Below are 21,063 nucleotides of genomic sequence, written 5' to 3'. Positions count from 1 at the left end.
TACGGCTGAGAATTTTGCACTTAACTTTTTCTGCGTTACTATTCTTGTAATGATTTATAATAACTACACTATTGGAGATTACGAATAAGTACTGTCACCAACCGTGACTATGGGTTGTCTTGTTGACTTGAAGCTCTGCCCAACCCGGGATAAGAGAATCCTCTGCAGCAGAGGCAAAATATCATTACAATAATATGTTGTCAGGCGAACCAGGTAGCATTATGGCTTCAGCAACAGCATGATAAATTCAGTCAGACTGGCTTTAACAGATAGTTAATAAACGTAAAGACAAAATATATTGGAATAACATTTAATTACATTTTCTCACATAAAACATTGTAAAATCCAAAGTACCTATCAGTTTAAAGGATTTGCGTTGTGAAAGCAATATTGTTCTGTATTCTGTTTGCTGCTTATCTGTCAGTAAAGTAATGCCATTAACTGTAACTGTGTGTTATGTTAGCAATTGGATCGTGTACAAGGTTCAAGATAAATTATGAAATTCTGATTACTAAATACAGATCTAAAACTAGCGAAAAACATTTTCTTTTTTTCTATTTATAAATTTTAATCAAGAAGAAAAACAGAATAAGTCCGACACTTTATCACGTTTTGTGTCAGTGTGCATACATACAGATTCCATAGTAATTCGTGTTTTGACGTTTAGTAAAAAGTAACTGATTTCACCTGAAATATCAACAACCTTTTCGGATGCAAGTTGTCACAACTTTAATGTTACTCTGCTAGGGTTTGAGTAGTGAATAAAAAGAAAAAATCAATTCCATGATAATATTTAATTGCAAAGTAACTAGTACGAGTACTATCCATAACATACAGTAACATCAAATGAGATAACATATATTTTTCCATACATCCTTTTACATCATAGTGTTAACTATTTAGTGATATTTACATAATTACGATAAAGGTAAATACTTCAAAATAAGTGAGTACTTAATTTCATTAACACGTTGAACGCCAGACTAAAATTCATGGTCTAGCCGAGTGAGTTGCGAGACAGATGTCGAATGGTAGACACTGGCGTTTGACATCTCGGAAAAGAATGAGTAGGTCGTGTTTTCCTTAAGCGGCCTATTATTTTTTAGTTATTTCCAGACAATATTTACAAAAAAGTCTCTACGATTTTTGGACAATTCTCACATTTTTGGCGTGGACCCGGGGGTAAGTCCATCGCCAGGCATATGGTGTCTGTCACGGCGTTCAACGTGTTAAGTTCATTTCAGTTTACATGGAGTTCTATTTTTAGTTTTTGACATATTTTGACAAACTGCCAGTGAAGGACGTTATAATAAGAATACCAACACTGGAGAATGCAATCCCTTTCTCGCGAGAACTCGCCTAATTTTTCGGGATCAATCCACAGCATAATATGACGAGATCCCATTCGAGATTGACGGGATTGGACGAATCTCCTCGAGTTTTACTTTTGATTATGCTGATTTCCAAACAAAACTTAATTATTTAGTTAGCAATATTGAAGAATAAAGGACTGTGTTTTTAAAAATATTTTGTTTTAATTTTATATAATAACTATTACCTAATGTGCTTATAACTTATACTAAAAAGGATAACGAGTTGTTTTTAAAATACAGTCGAGGCGAAACGACTTTAGAGCGCTTTCACATATGGGCGTTTTTGTAGCAAACCCATCGCTATGCGGCGTATCTGCGACCGCTAGCTCGGAGCGCTTCTGTCGCACTACTTAAATATGTATGTATACGTGACAGCGCTACAGTTGCGCGACAAAAACGCATATATATCAAAGCAATCTTCGTGTAACTTCTCATGTTACATAATGTAAGAATTATTATCACGATTTTAAGTTAACTATCAATATATTCCTACGAATGCATACGAATAATCAGTTTGAAATAAGTCTTATGTACATCCTTAACATATACGACATACATAAATGCTGTACGCACATTTTATCACGACTCACGTGAAAAAGTACAAGCTCTTAGGACATAGTATCAATAGTGGCTGCAAGATGTCTTTGATCACTTGTGACTCTGCCTACCCCGTTAGGGATTACAGACGTGTGTTTATGTCTGTACGTGAAAAAGTAACTAAAAAAAATGTTGGATAATACGTTAATACATAAAAACAGCGAATGCTATCTACGTAGATAAACGTGGTACCTCCTAGTACGTTATGTACGTCAAAGCTCGCGATATATGTCGCGTCGCGTATGCCACGCTGCGGCTGATATCTAGGCGAGAAAGAGTCGCGCGCTTACGGTGCTAAGCCCGCAGGTCATATAATCAAGCTGATTTATTCTATAGGATCCAAAGATAGTGGTACTTTCTTCACACCACTAGACCTCGTATGTCAGTTGGTTTTGTCGTCATCCAAAAACTCCGAATCGAGAACCACCTGAAAAATTAGAAGTATTAAGTTAACATTGGGCGCGAACTAGACTTACCTCACCCCCACTGGGTCCTAACTTTAGTCTAAAAGACCGTAAGCCGCTAAGGAGTAAGAGAGAGCGCGTGGACTGTCTGTCTCGCTCGCAACGCAAACGTTAAGAATGAGATTGTTGTACCGTGTCCAGCGTGTGTTAGATAGTGTTAATTCATAAACATAAACCTGCTGGGCACAGGCCTCTCCTCGATCAACCGGAGGTGGTATGGAGCATACCCCACCACGCTGCTCCATTGCGGGTTGGTGGAGATGTTTTTACGGCTAATAGCCGGAACCCACGGCTTAACGTGCCCTCCGAAGCACGGAATCAACTTATTTTTTCAGACAGGTGATTCAAGCCTGTAAATTCCTTACCAAACAAAGGACAGTCTTTATGTTATGTACTGTTATGTATTTATAGAGCGCGCATTTAGTGCTCACTTGGCCCTTTCAACCTCTTTTTACTATTCCGTGGGGACGGCTAAGTGTTGGGACTGTATTAGATGTAAATACTGTACTGACCGCCTGCATGTCTGCGACGGCGCGATGCGTCTCCTTGTCTCCGTTGTCCCCTTCATCTTGCTCCTCTACCACTTGCATCTGTGTGTCATGTTCGCCATCTGTAACAAAATTAAATATTATACATACATACATACATAAACAGCCTATATACGTCCCACTGCTGGGCACAGGCCTCCCCTCAAACAACCGGAGGGGGTATAGAGCATACATCACCACGCTGCTCCAATGCGGGTTGGTGGAAGTGTTTTTACGGCTAATAGCCGGGACCAACGGCTAAAATATTATTATAGAAGAAATAATACAGGATGGTAGTGACACCGTATCGAAAATATGAGATGATTCAGACTATGATTCTGAATTGATATCAAGTGGAATTTTCCATCGCAAAAGTTATAGAATTGAATATAATTTAAATAAACAAAAAAGAAACGTGAATTTTGCACCTGATGATTCTACATGATATCAAGTCAGAATCATGCTCCATACTCGTTACGATGTCACTAACACCTGTATACTACGTAAAACAAAGTCTCTCGCCATACTAGAAAAGTTGCCCCCGTATTGCGCGCAAGGCGAGCTTTTTTTTTCACGTGACTTATTGTAGATTTGCTGCAGATGGCATTAACTACTTGGCCGGACAAATGGGGAGCGCTGAAGGCTCTTGAAAGAATTAATCAACCCTAGTGGGTCGATAGCGATAAGCGCTGATTGAGGGAAATCGTCGACCACGCCGGCGGTATCGGTATCGGGGTCCTGAAGTATTTGGTGTCGCGAGCTGATTGGCTGCCTCTATGGCTAGAGTAATAGGGTCGTCGGGAAACAGCGGCGAGCGATTGCCAGTGCTAGCTAACATTGTGAGGGCTCTCACGAAAACTTACCTTCTTCAGTGCCATCGACCATCTGATTCCCTGTGAATCCTGTATTGCTCATCTGCCGCAACATCTTGGCCTCTGATTACTCGTGGTTCTGCCCACCCCGTTAGAGCTTACAGTCGTCTATTTATAATATTAGCATCATGAATTACCTTCTTCAGTGGCGTGTATGAGCTGCAGCGTGCCGTCGACGATCTCCCCCGCTATGACTCCGGTGAAGCCGGTGTTGGTCATATGCTGCCGAAGCTTCTTGGCTTCAGCGGCCACCTGCTGTTGGAGGTACAGGTCCTTGTGGTGCACCTTATTGTGGTACTTGAGGTGGTGGGCCTTGGTGAACTTCTTGTTGCATGGGGTGCAGCTGGGGGAAGACATTTCGCAAGTGTTTTTAACGGGTTCATATTATGGCACACCCCGGAGACTTCATACAATATACCTCGTTTTACACAGACACCAAACATTGACGTTATCGTACACGCGCAACTGTGTGTGTGACGTCAGACGGCCATACATAAAGAACGAGGGGAGGTGAGGTAAACTAAGCTCAGCCGCTGGTGGGGGAGCAGAGAGTTACCGTTCTATACGTAGTATTATTCCTTATTTTATGATTATGACTTGTTTTATTATGAGCAATTTGTAATGTACCCTTTGAATGGCAAATAAATATTTTGTTTATTCTGGACTTGTAAAGACACATAACATAGGACATAACATAAACTCACGACTATATCCAAATTGGGGTAGTCAGATGTACATCAATCGCAAGATGGACTAAGTACCCATACCTCAGCGAGCTTTCTGTTAGACCAACGTGATAGGTAAGCCGTGTCGCCATCTATAGCGAACTGAGTTAGTGAAAACTGAAGTTATCACGTTTTTCTATGACGTCACAATGTGCTTTTTCATACAAATTCCATGGTAAATTCTTGTTTTGACGTTTAGTAAAAAGTAACTGATTTGACTAGTTAGAAATTAGGATATTCCAACACATCATCAATCAAAAAAGATTGTTTTAGAGGCGTGGAGATATAGAGTCGATAACAAGTGAACCAGAGTCGATAACAAGTGAACCAAAAACAGAAACAAAGGTATATCTATAAACAATTCTATGTATACTTACGAATATTTCTTCTCGCCAGTGTGTGTCAGCATATGGTTGGACAACACGTAGGAATACGTAAAAGATTTGCTGCATAACTTGCATTGGTACGGCCGCAGGCCCATGTGCAACCTGAAAACATAAGCTTAATATTAACCTTACCGGAAAACATTCTTTTTTACTGTGTGTAGGTGTTGCCTCAGGTGACATAAACCATTTGGCGAACAAGTGGGTGGCTCTGAGGGCCTCTCACGCTTACCGGAAAACAGTGTATTACATTCCTACACCTTAAGGTTGCCTGGCAGAAATTGCTGTATTTATTATTATATATTTATTCGTATGTTTGATTATGTCCTTTGTATATGTCGTTGTGCAATAAAGTATTATTGATTGATTGAGTACTACAAACACCTTATCAAAAGTCCATCTCTTTTGTGGCTATAAAACTGGCCTTTATTTATCATCGATTCTTGTTTTCCTACTTTTTTTCTAAGTTTGGCCTTCTAAGTTTGACACTTTTATATTTCTTACCAAATATTAAAAAGTAGTTACTTGTAAACATACCAATGGGAGATTAAATACATAAAATACTTTTATTCAAATCTCACCTGTAGTCTGTTATGTCAGATTTATAAGTAAAAAGCTGGATTCATTTAACTCTTGAGTGCCGATTCAGGCAGACACCTTTATTTAATTTAACTTTGATATGTCTAAAACTAGTGCTGAACAAGTGCAAGAAAGTAGACCTATTTTGAGAACTGCAGAGGCGGAAAATGGTTGGTAAAGTCAGTTAGGTCAGTATATTCGACTGAGGTCAGTAAAAGTCTGTATTTTTGAAAAATAGGAGAATCAGTGAATTGAGGTGTGAAATTATTTGACCATTTAACACAAAGGTTTCATCTTCATTTACTCTGACTGACATGGCTCATGTAACGACTACTTACTTACGTCAGTAAGTAGTAACCGGGACTAACGGCTTACCGTGCCTTCCGAAGCACGGATCATCTTACTTTCGGACAATCAGGTGATCAACCTGTAGTGTCCTAACCAAACTAGGGACCGCAAAGTAATTTTTGTGATATGTCCCCACCCGGGAATCGAACCCAGGACCAGAACCACTGGACCACGGAGGTCATCGATGGTCTGGATCATCCCCCTTAGTATTATGTATAGTCTTACGTTATCGCTATAAGGTGACGATTAGCAGAATCGGCACTATTATTACTAATCTTACCTCTCATGTTTCTGCCTAGTCCCGTAGTCACCGAAGCGTCGGTCGCAGATGCGGCACTTGTAAGGCCTTTCACCAGTATGCCGTAACATATGACGTTTGAGCTCTTCGTTCATCACGCACGAGTATCCGCAGACACTAATGTACGGATATTGAATGTAAGTTTATGGTGACACAAGGGCTAGAATGCAGTGCCATACGCAGAATGTTCCGTGGTTACGTGGTCGCGTAAACTTCTTATAACGAGTGGGTTATGAGGTGGATTGCTGCACATTACTGTTAAACTACACTATTGCCTACTTGACTATTATAACAATAAAATATATTATTTTTACGTTGGGAAATGCACCTAATCAAAGTCACCCCACCACCACCACCTTTGATTACACCGTTTCTTTGTTTTTTTTTATCTTCTATCCTGGTGTCATGGCTATTACTGAGCCGCCAAAAGCCCCTATCATGACTGATATAACGACTACGTACTTAAATCAGTAAGTAGTAACCGGGACCAACGGTTATCGTGTCTTCCGAAGCACGAAGCGTAAATATACAGTCACTTTAGTATTATGTCACGTTAACTTATTTGACAAAGATAGAGTCCAATAGCCCTGATTTTGTTTAAAGTTATTCCTGTCATCTTCTTATCCGCCGAAAAGGAAAGGGACGGATGATTATAAAATGAATGAGTGAATAGCCCGGGCGAAACAAATAGGTATCTCGCTGGTATCCAACCCGCTTAACGTGTGCTGCCAACTAAATTCTGTCGGGTATTGGTCAATGTAAAAATTGAGTGGGTTCTATTAAATTTCAAGCTAAAATTGACGTGCTTTTTTTTAAATTTTAAATGCCTGTCGATTTTTGTCCCTTTCCTTTTCTGCGGATAAGAAAAAGACAAGTATAACTTGCAAACATTGCATATTCCAATAATGCAATCGGTGTTTGGGGATCTCGGAATGTAGTAGGGATCAGCACTAATGTCTCACTAAACATCAAGTATGTAAATGCGACAGGGTTTTAAAGTTGCTAGACACTTTTACCCAAAGTATTGGGCTTTTCATAGACAATAATGTAAAATGCTACACCAACAAGAGCGTGGCTCTTAAATTGATGATGATGATGATGAAACACTTTAATTCCATAAGTTAATCTCACGGAGCTACTTCTGTTGTGTGGGTCCCGGTCGGCGGGGTTAGCTCATAGGGCTGAAAGGTTGACCTACTTTTGTTCTTGACACTACCCAAACTCGTAGTTTCGAGACTCGACAAAAGAAGATTACACCATAAATTAAATTTCACCGAAAAAGAAATTCGCCACAAAAATATGATAATATAAGTCGCGCTACCAGCCCTTGCCTCTACCATAAGACCATGTTACCGTACTTCGAAGATTCGACCGCCGAGCACGCCTTAAGACTATTTTCAGTTTTACCATAGTCTTACAGTGAAAACCTCATAAGCGCAGAAGATAGGTATGCGAATTGCTATAAATTGGTTTGTTGTTTGATTATTAAATCGGAAAATAAACGCCCTGCTTCGCCGTCATTCTATCTTGGTAATCTTTTTTTATTAGCGACATCTGTTGGACTTTTTTGTTACTACGTTACATTTTCAAATATCTTGACATTCGAAATAAAAACGAACGAACGAGGCGAACTAATTGCTTCCTAAAAACTACGCTAGATGGCGCTTGTCCGTGAAAGCGCATTTTTGCAATTTTTATACGCAAAACTACGCAATAGACACTCTAGTTTAACATAATATAAGCTCACGACTATATCCCAAATGGGGTAGTCAGAACATCCATCTCAACATGAACTGAAGACCGACACCTCACCGAGCTTTCTGTTAGACCTAGTTATAGGTGGTGAGCCGTATTGTCTATATTAGTCGAGCCAACTGTATCTAATCCGGGTAAAGTTTGTAGTCTACATTGAACAAGCGCGAGAGAGGTTAAATTGAAGAATATAGAATGTGTTCAAAAATACGCTTATGAGATTTTCGCTATAAGGCGACTTCATATGGATCAAATAGTCACCTTTCGTGCTTCTGTCTAGTCCCGTAGTCGCCGAAGCGTCGTTCGCAGATGCGGCATTTATAAGGCCTCTCCCCTGTATGCTTCAGCATGTGTCGTTTTAATGCCTCGCCTATCACACTAGAGTACCCGCAGACACTGTTGGTGATATTAAATTTGTTTTTTTTTTTGCTTTTTTTATGCGACTTATGGTAAGGCAAGGGTTTGAGCTTGGTAAATAGTAAGTCCAATCTGTAGCCAGAAAAATAACTATATGTATTATTATATATAGGTATAAAAAGGTTATGCAGACCGCGTCAAACTTGAAAAAATAATACCTAAATTATATGAGGAACTCTAAAATCACGTTAATTGGTTACTTGACAGTTGTATCATTTAATGATAATTATCCAAGTTTTTTATTAAGATAATTTTTAAATATTTTATTTGTACAAAATAAGAATGCGATTTTTTATCTATGTTAATTATTATATTATTACAAGACTCGAAACACGGGCGGCCATGATTGAGCTTCGTGTGACGTCACATTTCACAAGGTTTCAAGTTACACTGTTTTGACAGTTTCTTTGTTTATTGAAATGTGACGTCACTTGGCGAAATGTCACTTGACCAACCGTTTTCGCGGCAAATTTGAAATTAATGATCATAAAAATACGTTTTCTTCTATTATATAAAGATTTTTCGAGAAAATAAAATAATTTAAGAGGTATAAAAAAAGCATTTGTGTTTTTTTTTTAATATTTATCGAAAAACTATGAAGTAGCCAATTAACAGTTACTTTACCTTTGGCGGGTGAATAGTGACTGACATCAGGGTTTACGTGTTAGGTTGTTTATCTTACAACCCACACAAACGAAAAACATGCAAGAGCTCTGAATAATTACGAGAACACCGTATGATAAGAAACTTAGTATGAAATGTATAAAATTAGAGAAGATTTACAAACAATAATCATTCTAGTGTTGAGTTGAACATTCTGGTTATGGCACCACACTTATACAGAAACTATAATAATATATAATAGTAATGCTGAAATAGCACATTTAGAACTCTTCACTTCACACCCTTGCCCCAACAAAAGTCAAAACAAAAAGTGATAAAAAGTCAACTATTTATCATACACACGGTTTATGCACCTTTTTAGGAAAATAAATAAATTACTAGTCATTCATTATTTTATAACAGCCTCTTTGGTCTAGTAGTAGAGTTTTAGGCTCACGATCACGAGGACCGGGTTCGATTCCTGATTGTGACATTGTCGAAATTTGTGGTTTAGCTAAGACATTGCAGGCTGAATCACTTAATTATCCGAAAAAAATAATATAATTCCGTGCTTCGGAAGGCACGTGAAGACTTTGGTCCCGCGTTACTAGCTGTGCTGTCTACCGACCTGCAGTGGAGCAGCATGGTGAAGTATGATCCATACCACATCTAGATGGACAGGAGGCGTGTGTTCATATATTGGCTAATTACGTATAAGGTGCTGAACCGTTTGTATAAAAAACATTACGTCTTAAACGAATAAATGCAAACAAAATTTCGAAGCAAATGATTAGTGTAATTTGCTAATTAGATATGCATCCCACTTTTGTAATAAAAATAAATACAGGCTTATTGTCTTATAGGGAAAACCTCGTAAGCGCATTTTTGAAAAAACACTAGTTTTGTTGCCGCTAATGACATTAACAGTTATTACCCCCTCCGGTTGATTGAGGGGAGGCCTGTGCCCAGCAGTGGGACGTATATGTAATGACATTTAATGGCCAAACAAATCTCCGTGGCACTCCCCAGTGCTGAGGGCTGTCACCTGGGGCCTGTTTCACAAAACTTACAATTGTAAATTACGACAATTTGGTGTTCATTACGTAGCTAATATGAAACTGCAAAATATTTGTGATCACTAACTCCGCAATATACATCAAATTGTCATTGTAATTTACAATTGTAAGTTTTATTAAACAGGCCCCTGGTGCAAAATTGAAGACTAGGCCTAAGATTGTCCAGTGAAATATTACATTCTAACGTGATTTTATTCGACAATATCTCGAAATACACACGTTAAGTTTCATTCGGAGTAAAAATTTAGATGGCAATTTTTTACTTGGACTGAAACTTGCTCGTCCATTGCGAAGTTTTGTTCACAAAAATCACAACCAAATGTGATTGTTAAAAAATGCGCTCGCGAGGCTTCACTATATGACGACGATATGTACAGTCATGAGCAATATAATGTACCCACTTTAGGACTCTGTCGCACTAACATATTTGACATTTAGTGAGACTTACAGTTCAATTTGTCAAAAAGTTAATGTGACATGGTACCAAAGTGTATACATATTAGTGCTGACCGTACTCCACTTGGCTACGTCATATACAGAGGCTAGACTTTATTTTTTTGATTACCAATAAAAAGTCAGGCGTTCTGTACTTTTATCAAGCCTACGAACATTCCTTATATTCCTTATTTTTTTACGTTCCTTTTACAAGTTCTACAAACACGCACGCACGCGTGCAGCGTCTCGTATTCTCGGGCATGTCGTAAAATCCGACAGAGGGATTGTGTATTTTTATAACATGGTGGACAATTGACAACATTTCATTTTTACTAAGGTGTCTTAAATCGAAAACCATTTCGAGATATTTCTATGATTTACACAAAACACATTTTTTCAGATTTTTTAATTCAGTAATAATAGAAATATATTGAAAAATCCACGAGGTCAGAAGAGGAAGGCATAATAAGTTCAGACCTTTACATAAAAATTATAAAAAAAGTAAATGTCATACATACCATGACACTTTGTTTGCGACTTGTTTTAAATACGCATGCAAAGGTACATTACATTATACTGCCTTCATTCTATCAATGGCAGAATCCAATTTTCAAAAAATATTTTTTGTAACTTCTAGTGGAAAAATCTTGAAAAGAAAAAATACGTGTCTTCTATTTAAATAAGTACTTTTGAAATAGCACAAAAAAACCACGGCTTAAAAATTTGAAATGTTGTCAATTGTTATGTGCCATAGGCTGATCCGCTGCCACCATTGGTTCATTGTATCCATCTTAGGACGTTTAACAGTGACTGCAAATTATCTTCGTTTACTTATGGCTCTGACACCCCCGACACCCCCCCCCCCCCCCCCCTTTATGGATTACGGGCGTGAGTTTGTGAATGTATGTATGTACGGTCACGAGCATCAATATGCATACATTTTGGTACCATGTCACATGAATATTTTAGAAGAATACCACTGTAAGTCTCACTCACTCAAATATGTTAGTGCGACAGAGTCCTAAAATGGGTATATTATATTTCTCATGACTGTACAAGTTCCACCATATTTATGTTTTTTCCTATTTAGCTAATATTTTTGGCAAATGGTGCTACATACCTGCATACAAACGGCTTGATGCCTAAATGCCGACGTATATGAGCCTGCAGCGACGCATTAGATGTGAACGACGCACCACACGTCTCACACGTGTGCCTGAAAGAGATTGTGTCACTTGTAGTATGGCAACACTGGTATTAGATAAAATGAGGTAAAAATGAGTACTTTCAATAAAAAGAGATGGCGCTCATATCACTTTTGGAAGTTTATTCATAACATAACATAAACAGCCTATATACGTCCCACTGCTGGGCACAGGCCTTCCCTCAATCAACCGGAGGGGGTATGGAGCATACTCCACCACGCTGCTCCAATGCGGGTTGGTGGAGGTGTTTTTACGGCTAATAGCCGGGACCAACGGCTTAACGTGCCCTCCGAAGCACGGAATCATCTTACTTTTTCGGACAATCAGGTGATTCAAGCCTGAAAAGTTTATTCAAGCAATTAAAAAAAATAAACGCTATGTATATGTATCATTAGAAAGCTGTACAACGCCATCTACACTGCTTCTGGCTGGTGAACGAAGCCTGGAAAGTCCCTTATTGCTTCGATGTGGCCTGAGGATGTTCCCTTTTTAGCCAATATTGTCATACTCACGTTTTCTCATAGTTGTATCGCTTCTTGGGATACTTCTTCTTAGGCCTGGGGTTGAGGATGTGGTCCGGGATGGGCTCAGAGAACGCCATGATGGTTTCCTTCAACAGCACATCTTCACCATCGCCCTCGTCTGTGTGCTTCTCCTTGGCCTCCGACTTGCGGGGACGCCCGCGTTTCCTTGGTGTCTGTTGATAATATAAGCCCACAACTATATTCCAAATGAAGTAGTCAGAGGTACACCACTACAGTTCTTCTTGGGTGACGATGTGGGCACTCCCACAGCTTACTAGAGCTTTCTGTTAGACCAACATGATAGGCGGTGAGCCGTATCGCCGTTTATAATGGTCGAGCCAAATGCGTTAGTGAAAAATTAATAACTCATTGGTGCACGCACCTTAATCATCCGTCCCTTTTCTTTTCCGCGGGTAAGAAGATGAGCGGGTAAGGGGATAACTTAAAATAAAATTAGGAGGTGTCTGATGGGACCAGCACCAACAACATTGCTGCTACATAAATTATAAACGTAGTAAGTCTATTGATCGAAATCTGCGTCGCGCGTGCATGATGATACGTAAATGTACGGTCACGAGTACTAATATGTATACAATTTGATACCATGTCACATTAACTTTTTTGACAGAACAAACCGTAAGTCCCATTAAATGTCAAATATGATACTGCGACAGGGTTCTAAAATGGGTAATGATATTACTCATGACTGTACTGAAGCACGTATCTTTCATAAGAACAATAGGAGATAAATTCCACAATAACAAAACACGTAGCAGGTTTCAGAGAAACGCTACGCTCTGGAAGCGTCATAACGCGTTACGCATCCTGCTACGAATGCACGGCTATCAATCGGTTTTTTGCTAACATATTTTCATAAATACGAAAATATCAATACAACAGGGGAACAAACCAATTCAAAGTGTCATGTACATACAAATGATCACACCTATTTCCAGATCGCCGACTATAAATGGTCAACCCAAGTTTTTTGATGTCAATTGTCACCACACGAGCGCAAGCTTGGTGCTGATTAAATTGCTGATTAGTTGTGAAAACAAGTAAAAACAAGTTAAAATTTAACATTTAACATCTAAGTGATATCGTTAGTCCAGTGAAAATCAGTGTTTTTCGTAACAAAAAAGTGTGCAAGTGAAATCCACAAGTGACATTTCAATAGTTAATTCTACCCTCCAATTTGGGAAAATAAATATGTCAATATTGACTGCTAAATAGTGTTGCCAGAATTAGAAAATAAATTTCTACTAAGAGTTCGTTCTGAAACCAAAACACTAACAACGAAAATGAAAAATTCAACACCCAAGAAACTCTTCCAGCAAAACATTCCATCCAAGTACAACAATACCACCACAAGCAAAAGTACGTCAATTGCTGACACGACACCCAATCGGGATCTCAAGTTAATCCTATGATTCCATGGCAAAGAATGCCTGAACAAATGCAGAAATGAACACGCTCACCTGGTAATGAAGAACAATGGTCAACCCTCAGAACAATAACTAAAGCATAGAAGGAAGGCTAAAATAAGAATTCAGAAACTATAAACCGGCTCTCTTCTAGCTTACGACACAAACTATGAGTGAGAAAAGGACAAATGATTCGCTCTTTGCTTCATTTTTTCCGAGGTTGTCACAACATGAAATGTCATTTGGACCTATTGGACTCATTTTAACACGGCCAAATACATAGTAACATACATAAGAAGATTTTACTTATATTTACCGAACTATTTGACACGGTCGCGTCAACTGTGTTTACGAGTGTCTTGTGTTCAGATTGTTTTAAGTGATAATTTAACAATATTTTTCCAAATAAATGGAAAGAAACTTTTATTTATATCAAATAATTGAGTGTCTCGACTGTGTGACATTATGTCTTGTGTGGTATGGGGCTGCAGCTCACATTCAGGAAGAAAAGAAAATAGCCAACAACTTCTGTCGTTTCATCGGTAAGTTTTTTGTAATTTTCTAGTGAAATGTGAACTGCTGAACAATTTTAGGAAAGTAATATGTTTTGCTGAATAGATTTGTAGCATAAAATATTTGAGATATCCATTATATTATACGTTTCATCGATGAATACGGAATTGATTTGAGGTTATGTTGATTGTCCATAGTGATGTACTAAAATTATCGATACTTTTAATTTTTAGATTTCCTGTAGACGATAACAAAGAGAAAGAATGGATAATTCGCATTAATAGACGAAATTGGATTCCAAATAAGTACAGCCGTATTTGCTCGAAACATTTTACTGCGGATTCATTTATGTGTGTTCCTAATTCAAAGTGGAGGCGTCTTCGAGACGATGCTATTCCTACATTGAACATTATAGATCAGACAGATGAAATGGTGTTTAAATTTAAATTTCAGCCTAGCCTGCATCATCTCACTGCTGGATAGATAGATAAGATATTTGTATCATGTTATCACAACACGTTTATACTATCTATCATTCAACTACATATTATTATGTACTTAATAAACTTAGTATATACTAAGTCTGTAGTTGTTTTATGTCTAAACAATTATGAGTTGTACACGTTTTATATAAGTAAATTATTATTATCTTTGATTTCAGATATTAAATCCAAAAGTGTCGACTGGATTTACATGAAAAGGTATATCAAATAATTTTCTTTTTTTATATTTTTAACATGATATACATATATAGAGTGTATAATTCAACCAGCTGCACAATGCACTTAAATCAGATATATTTTACTTTTATTTTTATAGATTATTTTGTACATATACTATTTTAACATTATTATTAAACTTTATTTCAGTCAGTTCAAGAAGACGAGATGAAAAATTTAAAAGAAAAGCTGAACAAGTCCCGCCTCAAGATCAAACGATTTAATGAAAAAAAAAAAACAATGTGACAGGGTGTCACAAAGACAGTTTCTAAGCAAATTGACACTGTTTAGAAATTAATAAATTTGTATTTATTGTAAATATAATGTACATAATTAATAACGTGTGAAATAAATACTTGCTAATGAACAGATTTACGATCTAATTTATATTTCATTTTACCTCCTGTTCTTATTTACTCCTACTCCAACACTCCAGGTTGATACGAACTGCGCCCAATAAAGAATGTAATGAATGTTATAGATTTGTGTAAGCGACTTAGATAAATCTTGACTAAACCTTCCTTTACAAATACAAATATACTTTATTGCACACAACATACAATACTTACAAGTTTTACACGAAAGATACAGTACACCACCTACCTACCTTTTACTTTCCCTTTCTGTTCTCTTATGAATACTTGTATGCCGTATTTTTTTAAGTATAATGCTATATCTAGTAGGTACGAGTATGGTAATCCTAGTATTGAAACAGCTTGTAGCCCTAGTAAAGACCGCCATTTTATGTTTACAGAGTGGCACGTTTTTTCTGTAGGTATTTCCAGTCCATACTCTTTTCTATATCTATGGCGTGACCCCATCGGGCCTCTTACCGTCTGTGCGGCTTAGACCCGGCGGCGGCGGTTCCAATTTGCACGGCACGTCGATCGACACCAGTGCACGGCGGATGACATCATAAATAAATTCGAATATTACAAAATACTTACCGATGAAACGATAACAGTTGGCTATTTTCTTTCCTTCCTGAATGTGAGCTGCAGCTCCAAACTAATATAAACCAGACAATATAATCCAAAAATGGTTAGATACTTACCTATCAGAGACAGAGTCTCCTTTCATCAAGAAGAAGATAATTGCATCCTACAAAAAGAAATCTTGTAAAAAAAAATTATCGACATTAATTGTAAGTAAATTTAATTTTATCGACATATTACTAAAGTGAAACCCAACACTAGGCAATGAAAAACTTGTGACAACCTACGAAATTACGAAACAATTTTTGTATATGCGTCTTTGTCTAACATTACGCCGGTTCCGTAAGATAAAGTAGAGCAGAATTATAGAGTTCTGTTGCTATTTTAGCCTTCCTTCTATGCTTTAGTTATTGTTCTGAGGGTCAACCGCAAAGTCAAAATTCTTGAAACGAAAAAAACTCTAAGTAACTCTCATTGAACAACAAAGTTATGAACTTATGACAACACACACTACTACACAACCTACTACTTGACTACTGTTACAAGGCGATCCTAAAGCCTATATGGACTTATGGAATACAACTCTGGGGACCTGCGAGGATGTCAAATATAGAGATACTACAGAGGTTTCAGAATAATGTGCTCAAGAAAATTGTTAATGCCCCATGGTTCACGAGAATGGATGAAATATCTAACATGACAAAGAGATACAAAGATAGAATCGCACACGATGTAAACCACTATGCCCAGAACCTTAGCGAACCGCTCGATACGAGACGCCTTAAACGGCTACATACACTTCTCATCAAAAAAATCGAAACGCCTTGCAAGTTTACGTTTTGTCAGGATTATCAGAAAAATGTGTACATTTAGGAATAAATGTTAAATGTCGTTTAATAGTGAGTAATATGAGCTTATCAAATCTTAGTGTTAATGTTCTAAATTTAAATGAATTTTTCATAGGTTTCGTATTTTGTTAAATGAGTCATTTTTATTCCGTATGGAGTATAAAGGAAATGGATAAAACAACACACGTAAATGAAAAAAAAAGCCAAAAAACGTTTATTTAATAACTTGTATTCCCTCCCCGAGCTCTAATTACTGTTTCCATACGGTTCTTCATCGATCGGATGAGAGTCACGATCACATGCTGTGGTATATTGTCCCATTCCTCTTGGATTGCATCTTGCAGCTGGCTAAGTGTTTCTGGGGCAGGATATCTTGCTCGAATTCGTCTCTTTAATTCATCCCACAGATGTTCAATGGGATTCATGTCCGGGCTTCTTGCTGGCCATTCCATAATAGAGATATCGACTTCGTTAAGATAATCTCGTACGACGCCCGCGGTGTGAGCCCTAGCATTGTCGTGCATGAATATGAAGCCGTTGCCAATAAAATGTGCATAGGGCATCACATGAGGCTCGAGACACTCTTCGACGTACCGATGACAGTTTAGTGCAGGCAGACGTGGCCCAGACACGAAAGCAAGCTCTGTCTTACCGTCGGCGCTGATTCCTCCCCAAACCGTCCACGAACCGCCACCATAGCTGACCTTTTCTTCAATGCAGCATTGTGCATAGCATTCTCCGTCTCTTCTGTAGACCTTGTTCCTTCCGTCGTTACCATACAGCATAATTTTACACTCATCAGAAAAGAGAACTTTGCTCCACTGTAGGTGTGACCAATTTAGGTGCTCACGTGCAAAGTTAAGGCGCGCTCTTCGATGGTCTGCAGTTAATTTCGGCCCATTTGCTGGCTTATGCGGTACCAGTCCACGATCCTTCAACCTTTTTCTAATTGTAGAGTCACTTACAGCCACCCTTCGTACAACACGAAGCCGCTGCTGCAGTTGAAAAGCGTTAAGGCGTCGATTTCTTAAAGAAGTTGTTACAATAAATCGATCATCTCGCTCAGAAGTGACCCGATTCCTGCCAGATCCTGAACGGCGCGTGAACAAACCAGTCTCCCGATAACGTTTATAGACTCTATGAACAGATGACAGGCTTAGATGCAGTCTTGCAGCCACAACACGCTGACTAAGGCCAGAATCCAGCAATGCCACAACTTGGGCGGCTTCTGTGGGCGAAGTATCCATACGTTTTAGAAAAAAAACCTTTTTTCAGACGTCCCAAAGTCACAGTATTGAAATAAAAAACAAAAAGTTTAAGGATAGGCGCCAATTTTTAGTTTTTAAACGCTAAATGTACTCCAACCCTAAACACACATTTGTCTCAAAACAGTGATTCATTTCGTTTATAAGATAAACAAATGAAATTCTAATTTTGAATTTAGAATTTTCGCTTATTACTGTAATGGCCAAACTGCCAGCTATACATTTATGTATTTTTTTTCATCGTATGAATTCTTTTTTGTGTTAAATTCGGACAGAAACAATGAAAACGGAAGTGTTTCGATTTTTTTGATGAGAAGTGTATATGGGATAACCTATCACAATAAAGGCTGTTCAACAATGAAAGGTCAAGCCTCACTCGACATATAATACCATACAAAAGAACTGCTGAAAGTCCAAGGACTGACTGCAAGTTTATACATACATACATACATAAACTCACGCCTATTTCCCACCGGGGTAAGCAGAGACTATAGAATTCCATTTGCTTCGATCCTGACACACTTTATAAATTATAATAAAAAAATATATCATGTTATTTTAACATACAAACCTTTTTTTCCTCGGGTTCAGGCTCAGACTCTTGAGGGTTGAAATCAGGGTCATCATCTTGATAATCTGCAAATCAGAAACATACATAATCAAACTTACTGTATCATTTGTGACTTATGACATCATCCTCACAAGTATGTTTCATACAAGCCATGACAATCATTGTCGTGAAGATCCTACAGATACTATTTTTTGGATGATAATTGCAATTTTCAGGTTAGGTAAGTGTGGACCATGTGAAAAACGGAATATACCTATAGCACTAGGAAGATGACGATGGATGATAATGGCAAATAATAAATGTGTCTTTTTTCAATATGGCAATGGTAAAACTGTGTACTGTAATGTCAAAAATCAAAATTAAAAAAGTCAAATATGGCAAGGGCTCTGTACAAAAAAGGCAATCTGTACAAAAAATCTAACAGGCGTAAAAGGCTAATAAGCAAGAGCCGTTAAACTAAAATAAACACTAAACATATAAATGTTAAAATAAATAAATACATAAACCCTTTCAAAAAATAAAGTACAAGAAGCCAATCTCCATTTAGCTAGTAGGTATGTATTTCAAAAACAAGTCAAAGGACCATTTTCTTTTTGACATGACTTGTACATTTGCCTCTGATGATATTCAATAATTATATGAAGAAGAGGATATATTTTTTATATAACGTCTTTTTGTAGACCTGTGTTCACAAATATAGAATTTGTTTTCATTTGATTTTTTTTTTTCTACCTAAAGCTACTGTATAATTCTATTTAATATCCTCTAGCCCTCGTTGACAATTACTTCCTACAATATCTCAGGAAGAGGAAATGACTGAAAACCAGCGCTGGATGGCGCCATAACATGGCTCCATGGCAGCACAAGCTGAGACATTTCCTTTTGCCTGTATTCGCAATATTCATAATTACTTAGTTTATATAGGAAATGTAAATTGTTACTGGCAATAAATTCCAAGAATAACTTCCATTAGTTAGCAGTAACATTAAAACATCTATGTGCCTATTGGCAAAGGACTCCCCCAATCTTATCCACTTTGGAAGAAGAGGATAGAGAAATGATAATTTTGTCTTAAAACTTTTTATGTGGCTTGGGGAGCCATCACTGGCTAGGAGTGAGTATGGGAGTATATATACTACACTACTATGCCTGTCTCCTGTGCCTACCATGAGCAGATTAAATTTTGTTTCGAGAATTTAAATATATGTTTTTATAAAGCAAAAGAATCCTGTAGAATAAAGTACCTCCACCAAATGGTTCATCATCCTCCTCAGCATCAATCTCCTGTTTTAACTCCAGGGACCCGGACGCCAGCAGTGACGTAAGCGACTCTGGCTCTTTCTGGGCTGCCTTTGGCTTCTTGCGGTTGTAAGGGGAAATATCTAAAAGTTCAAAATTAAAATTAGATATATGATAGTTCTTTTTATGTTTATGAGTGACAAGATAATTATGAAACTTACCAATTTGCCCTTGCTCATTTGGATACTTCCTAGGCCGCCCTCTCTTCCTCGGTCCTGGTGCCTTAGTGACAACGGCCGCAAGTGGTGACTTATCAGACAGTGACCACTGTGATGAGGGATCATGCTCCACCGGTAGCTCATATTGCAATAACAATCCATTCTCCTGTTTTATTGTAATTGTTTCTGTCTCCGTAGCTGGAAATAAAGTGGTTGTGGTATTTTTTAAGTATGATAAATATATTGATATATATGACAAATAAATGAGAATAAATATGACAATTAAAGGGCCTGACTGAGTTACCATTTATTGCAGGAAAATAGGATGGCGAATATTAAGATATCTACTACATACGTATTTTTATTTGGTAAATAGACTTTACAGTAAGAGCTTTATTGATGATAGCAAAATAAATTGGCGCACCTTTGGATGTGGTGGGTGCTGCAGAGATTGCATTAGCACTCCTCTCGAACTCTTCCAAACATTCCTTCAATGTCTCGTTGGAAGACAAACACTGCTGCTTGAACTGATAAGCAAATGTAAGTCGATCCACGCAGTTCAAACATATTAGCGTCGGCAGAGAATCATTTTTCGATACCTAAAATTATAACCAAATTGACAGTGATATCGCAAAATAACACTTTTTGATTATTTTCTGGGATGTCAGCCAAAATCACCAAAAACACAAATAGAACAATATAGCAACATTATACGAGGAAAAATTATAGGGTGGCCATCGCAACCATTTTGTGTGGTAATTTTTCCATACCTCAACGCCACAGCAATAAGTGTACTTGTCGCCTAGTTGTTCATTGTTTTCGTCCCAATCAAAGAGCGAAACCATGTCGCCGGTCTCCAGGCATACTCGACACGTTAATTGCCAATCCATTTTATTCAAATAATAGGGTAAAAACGAGAATAGCACGCTAAAACCCTATAAAACACTGCATTTAATCAAACCGGATGTTTGATTCGGCCAACATCATGAAATAATTTATGCGTCACGAGCGTTCCGTTTCACTCAGTGTATTTATTTTTAAAACTTATTTATGGTTCATAATTACTATAATACTACTTAGTTGTTCTAATTTTTATAATAATTATTAATAAAATTAAATCATATCACGATTCAATCAAACATTTACCAGAAGA

At 37.7% G+C, this 21,063-nt stretch overlaps 1 protein-coding gene across 2 annotated transcripts; it reads right to left on the bottom strand.

The window, feature by feature from the left end:
* Positions 1-810: 810 nt before the first annotated feature.
* LOC126377073 (zinc finger protein 599-like) lies at positions 811-20,877 on the bottom strand. Of its 2 annotated transcripts, none has more exons than XM_050024715.1 (12): positions 20,681-20,877; positions 20,335-20,509; positions 19,914-20,108; positions 19,698-19,835; positions 18,454-18,518; positions 12,167-12,351; positions 11,570-11,665; positions 8,180-8,314; positions 4,936-5,046; positions 3,971-4,176; positions 2,947-3,044; positions 811-2,397 (listed from the first exon to the last, which is right to left on the bottom strand). In XM_050024715.1, exons 1-12 carry the CDS (start codon positions 20,798-20,800, stop codon positions 2,353-2,355), a joined length of 1,569 nt encoding a protein of 522 aa, XP_049880672.1. In that variant the 5' UTR covers positions 20,801-20,877; the 3' UTR covers positions 811-2,352. The 2 variants fall into 2 exon arrangements, with proteins under 2 accessions (XP_049880672.1, XP_049880671.1); XM_050024714.1 differs by lacking the exon at positions 8,180-8,314 and adding an exon at positions 6,149-6,283.
* Between the last annotated feature and the right edge of the window lie 186 nt (positions 20,878-21,063).

Source organism: Pectinophora gossypiella, chromosome 22, assembly GCF_024362695.1.
Source record: "Pectinophora gossypiella chromosome 22, ilPecGoss1.1, whole genome shotgun sequence".
In the NCBI taxonomy this organism is placed as follows: Eukaryota; Metazoa; Arthropoda; class Insecta; order Lepidoptera; family Gelechiidae; genus Pectinophora; species Pectinophora gossypiella.
This window is presented reverse-complemented; position numbering and strand designations above follow the sequence as displayed.

What these genes read in the sequence shown, in the direction of transcription:
- LOC126377073 (XM_050024715.1), bottom strand. Translation starts at nt 20,800, where the DNA reads ATGGATTGGCAATTAACGTGTCGAGTATGCCTGGAGACCGGCGACATG. An exon ending in ATCAAGCCGTTTGTATGCAG is followed by an intron (nt 8,315 to 11,569) that starts GTATGTAGCACC and finishes TATCACCAACAG; the next exon opens with TGTCTGCGGGTACTCTAGTG. An exon ending in CATACACGCCACTGAAGAAG is followed by an intron (nt 3,045 to 3,970) that starts GTAATTCATGAT and finishes ATTTTGTTACAG; the next exon opens with ATGGCGAACATGACACACAG.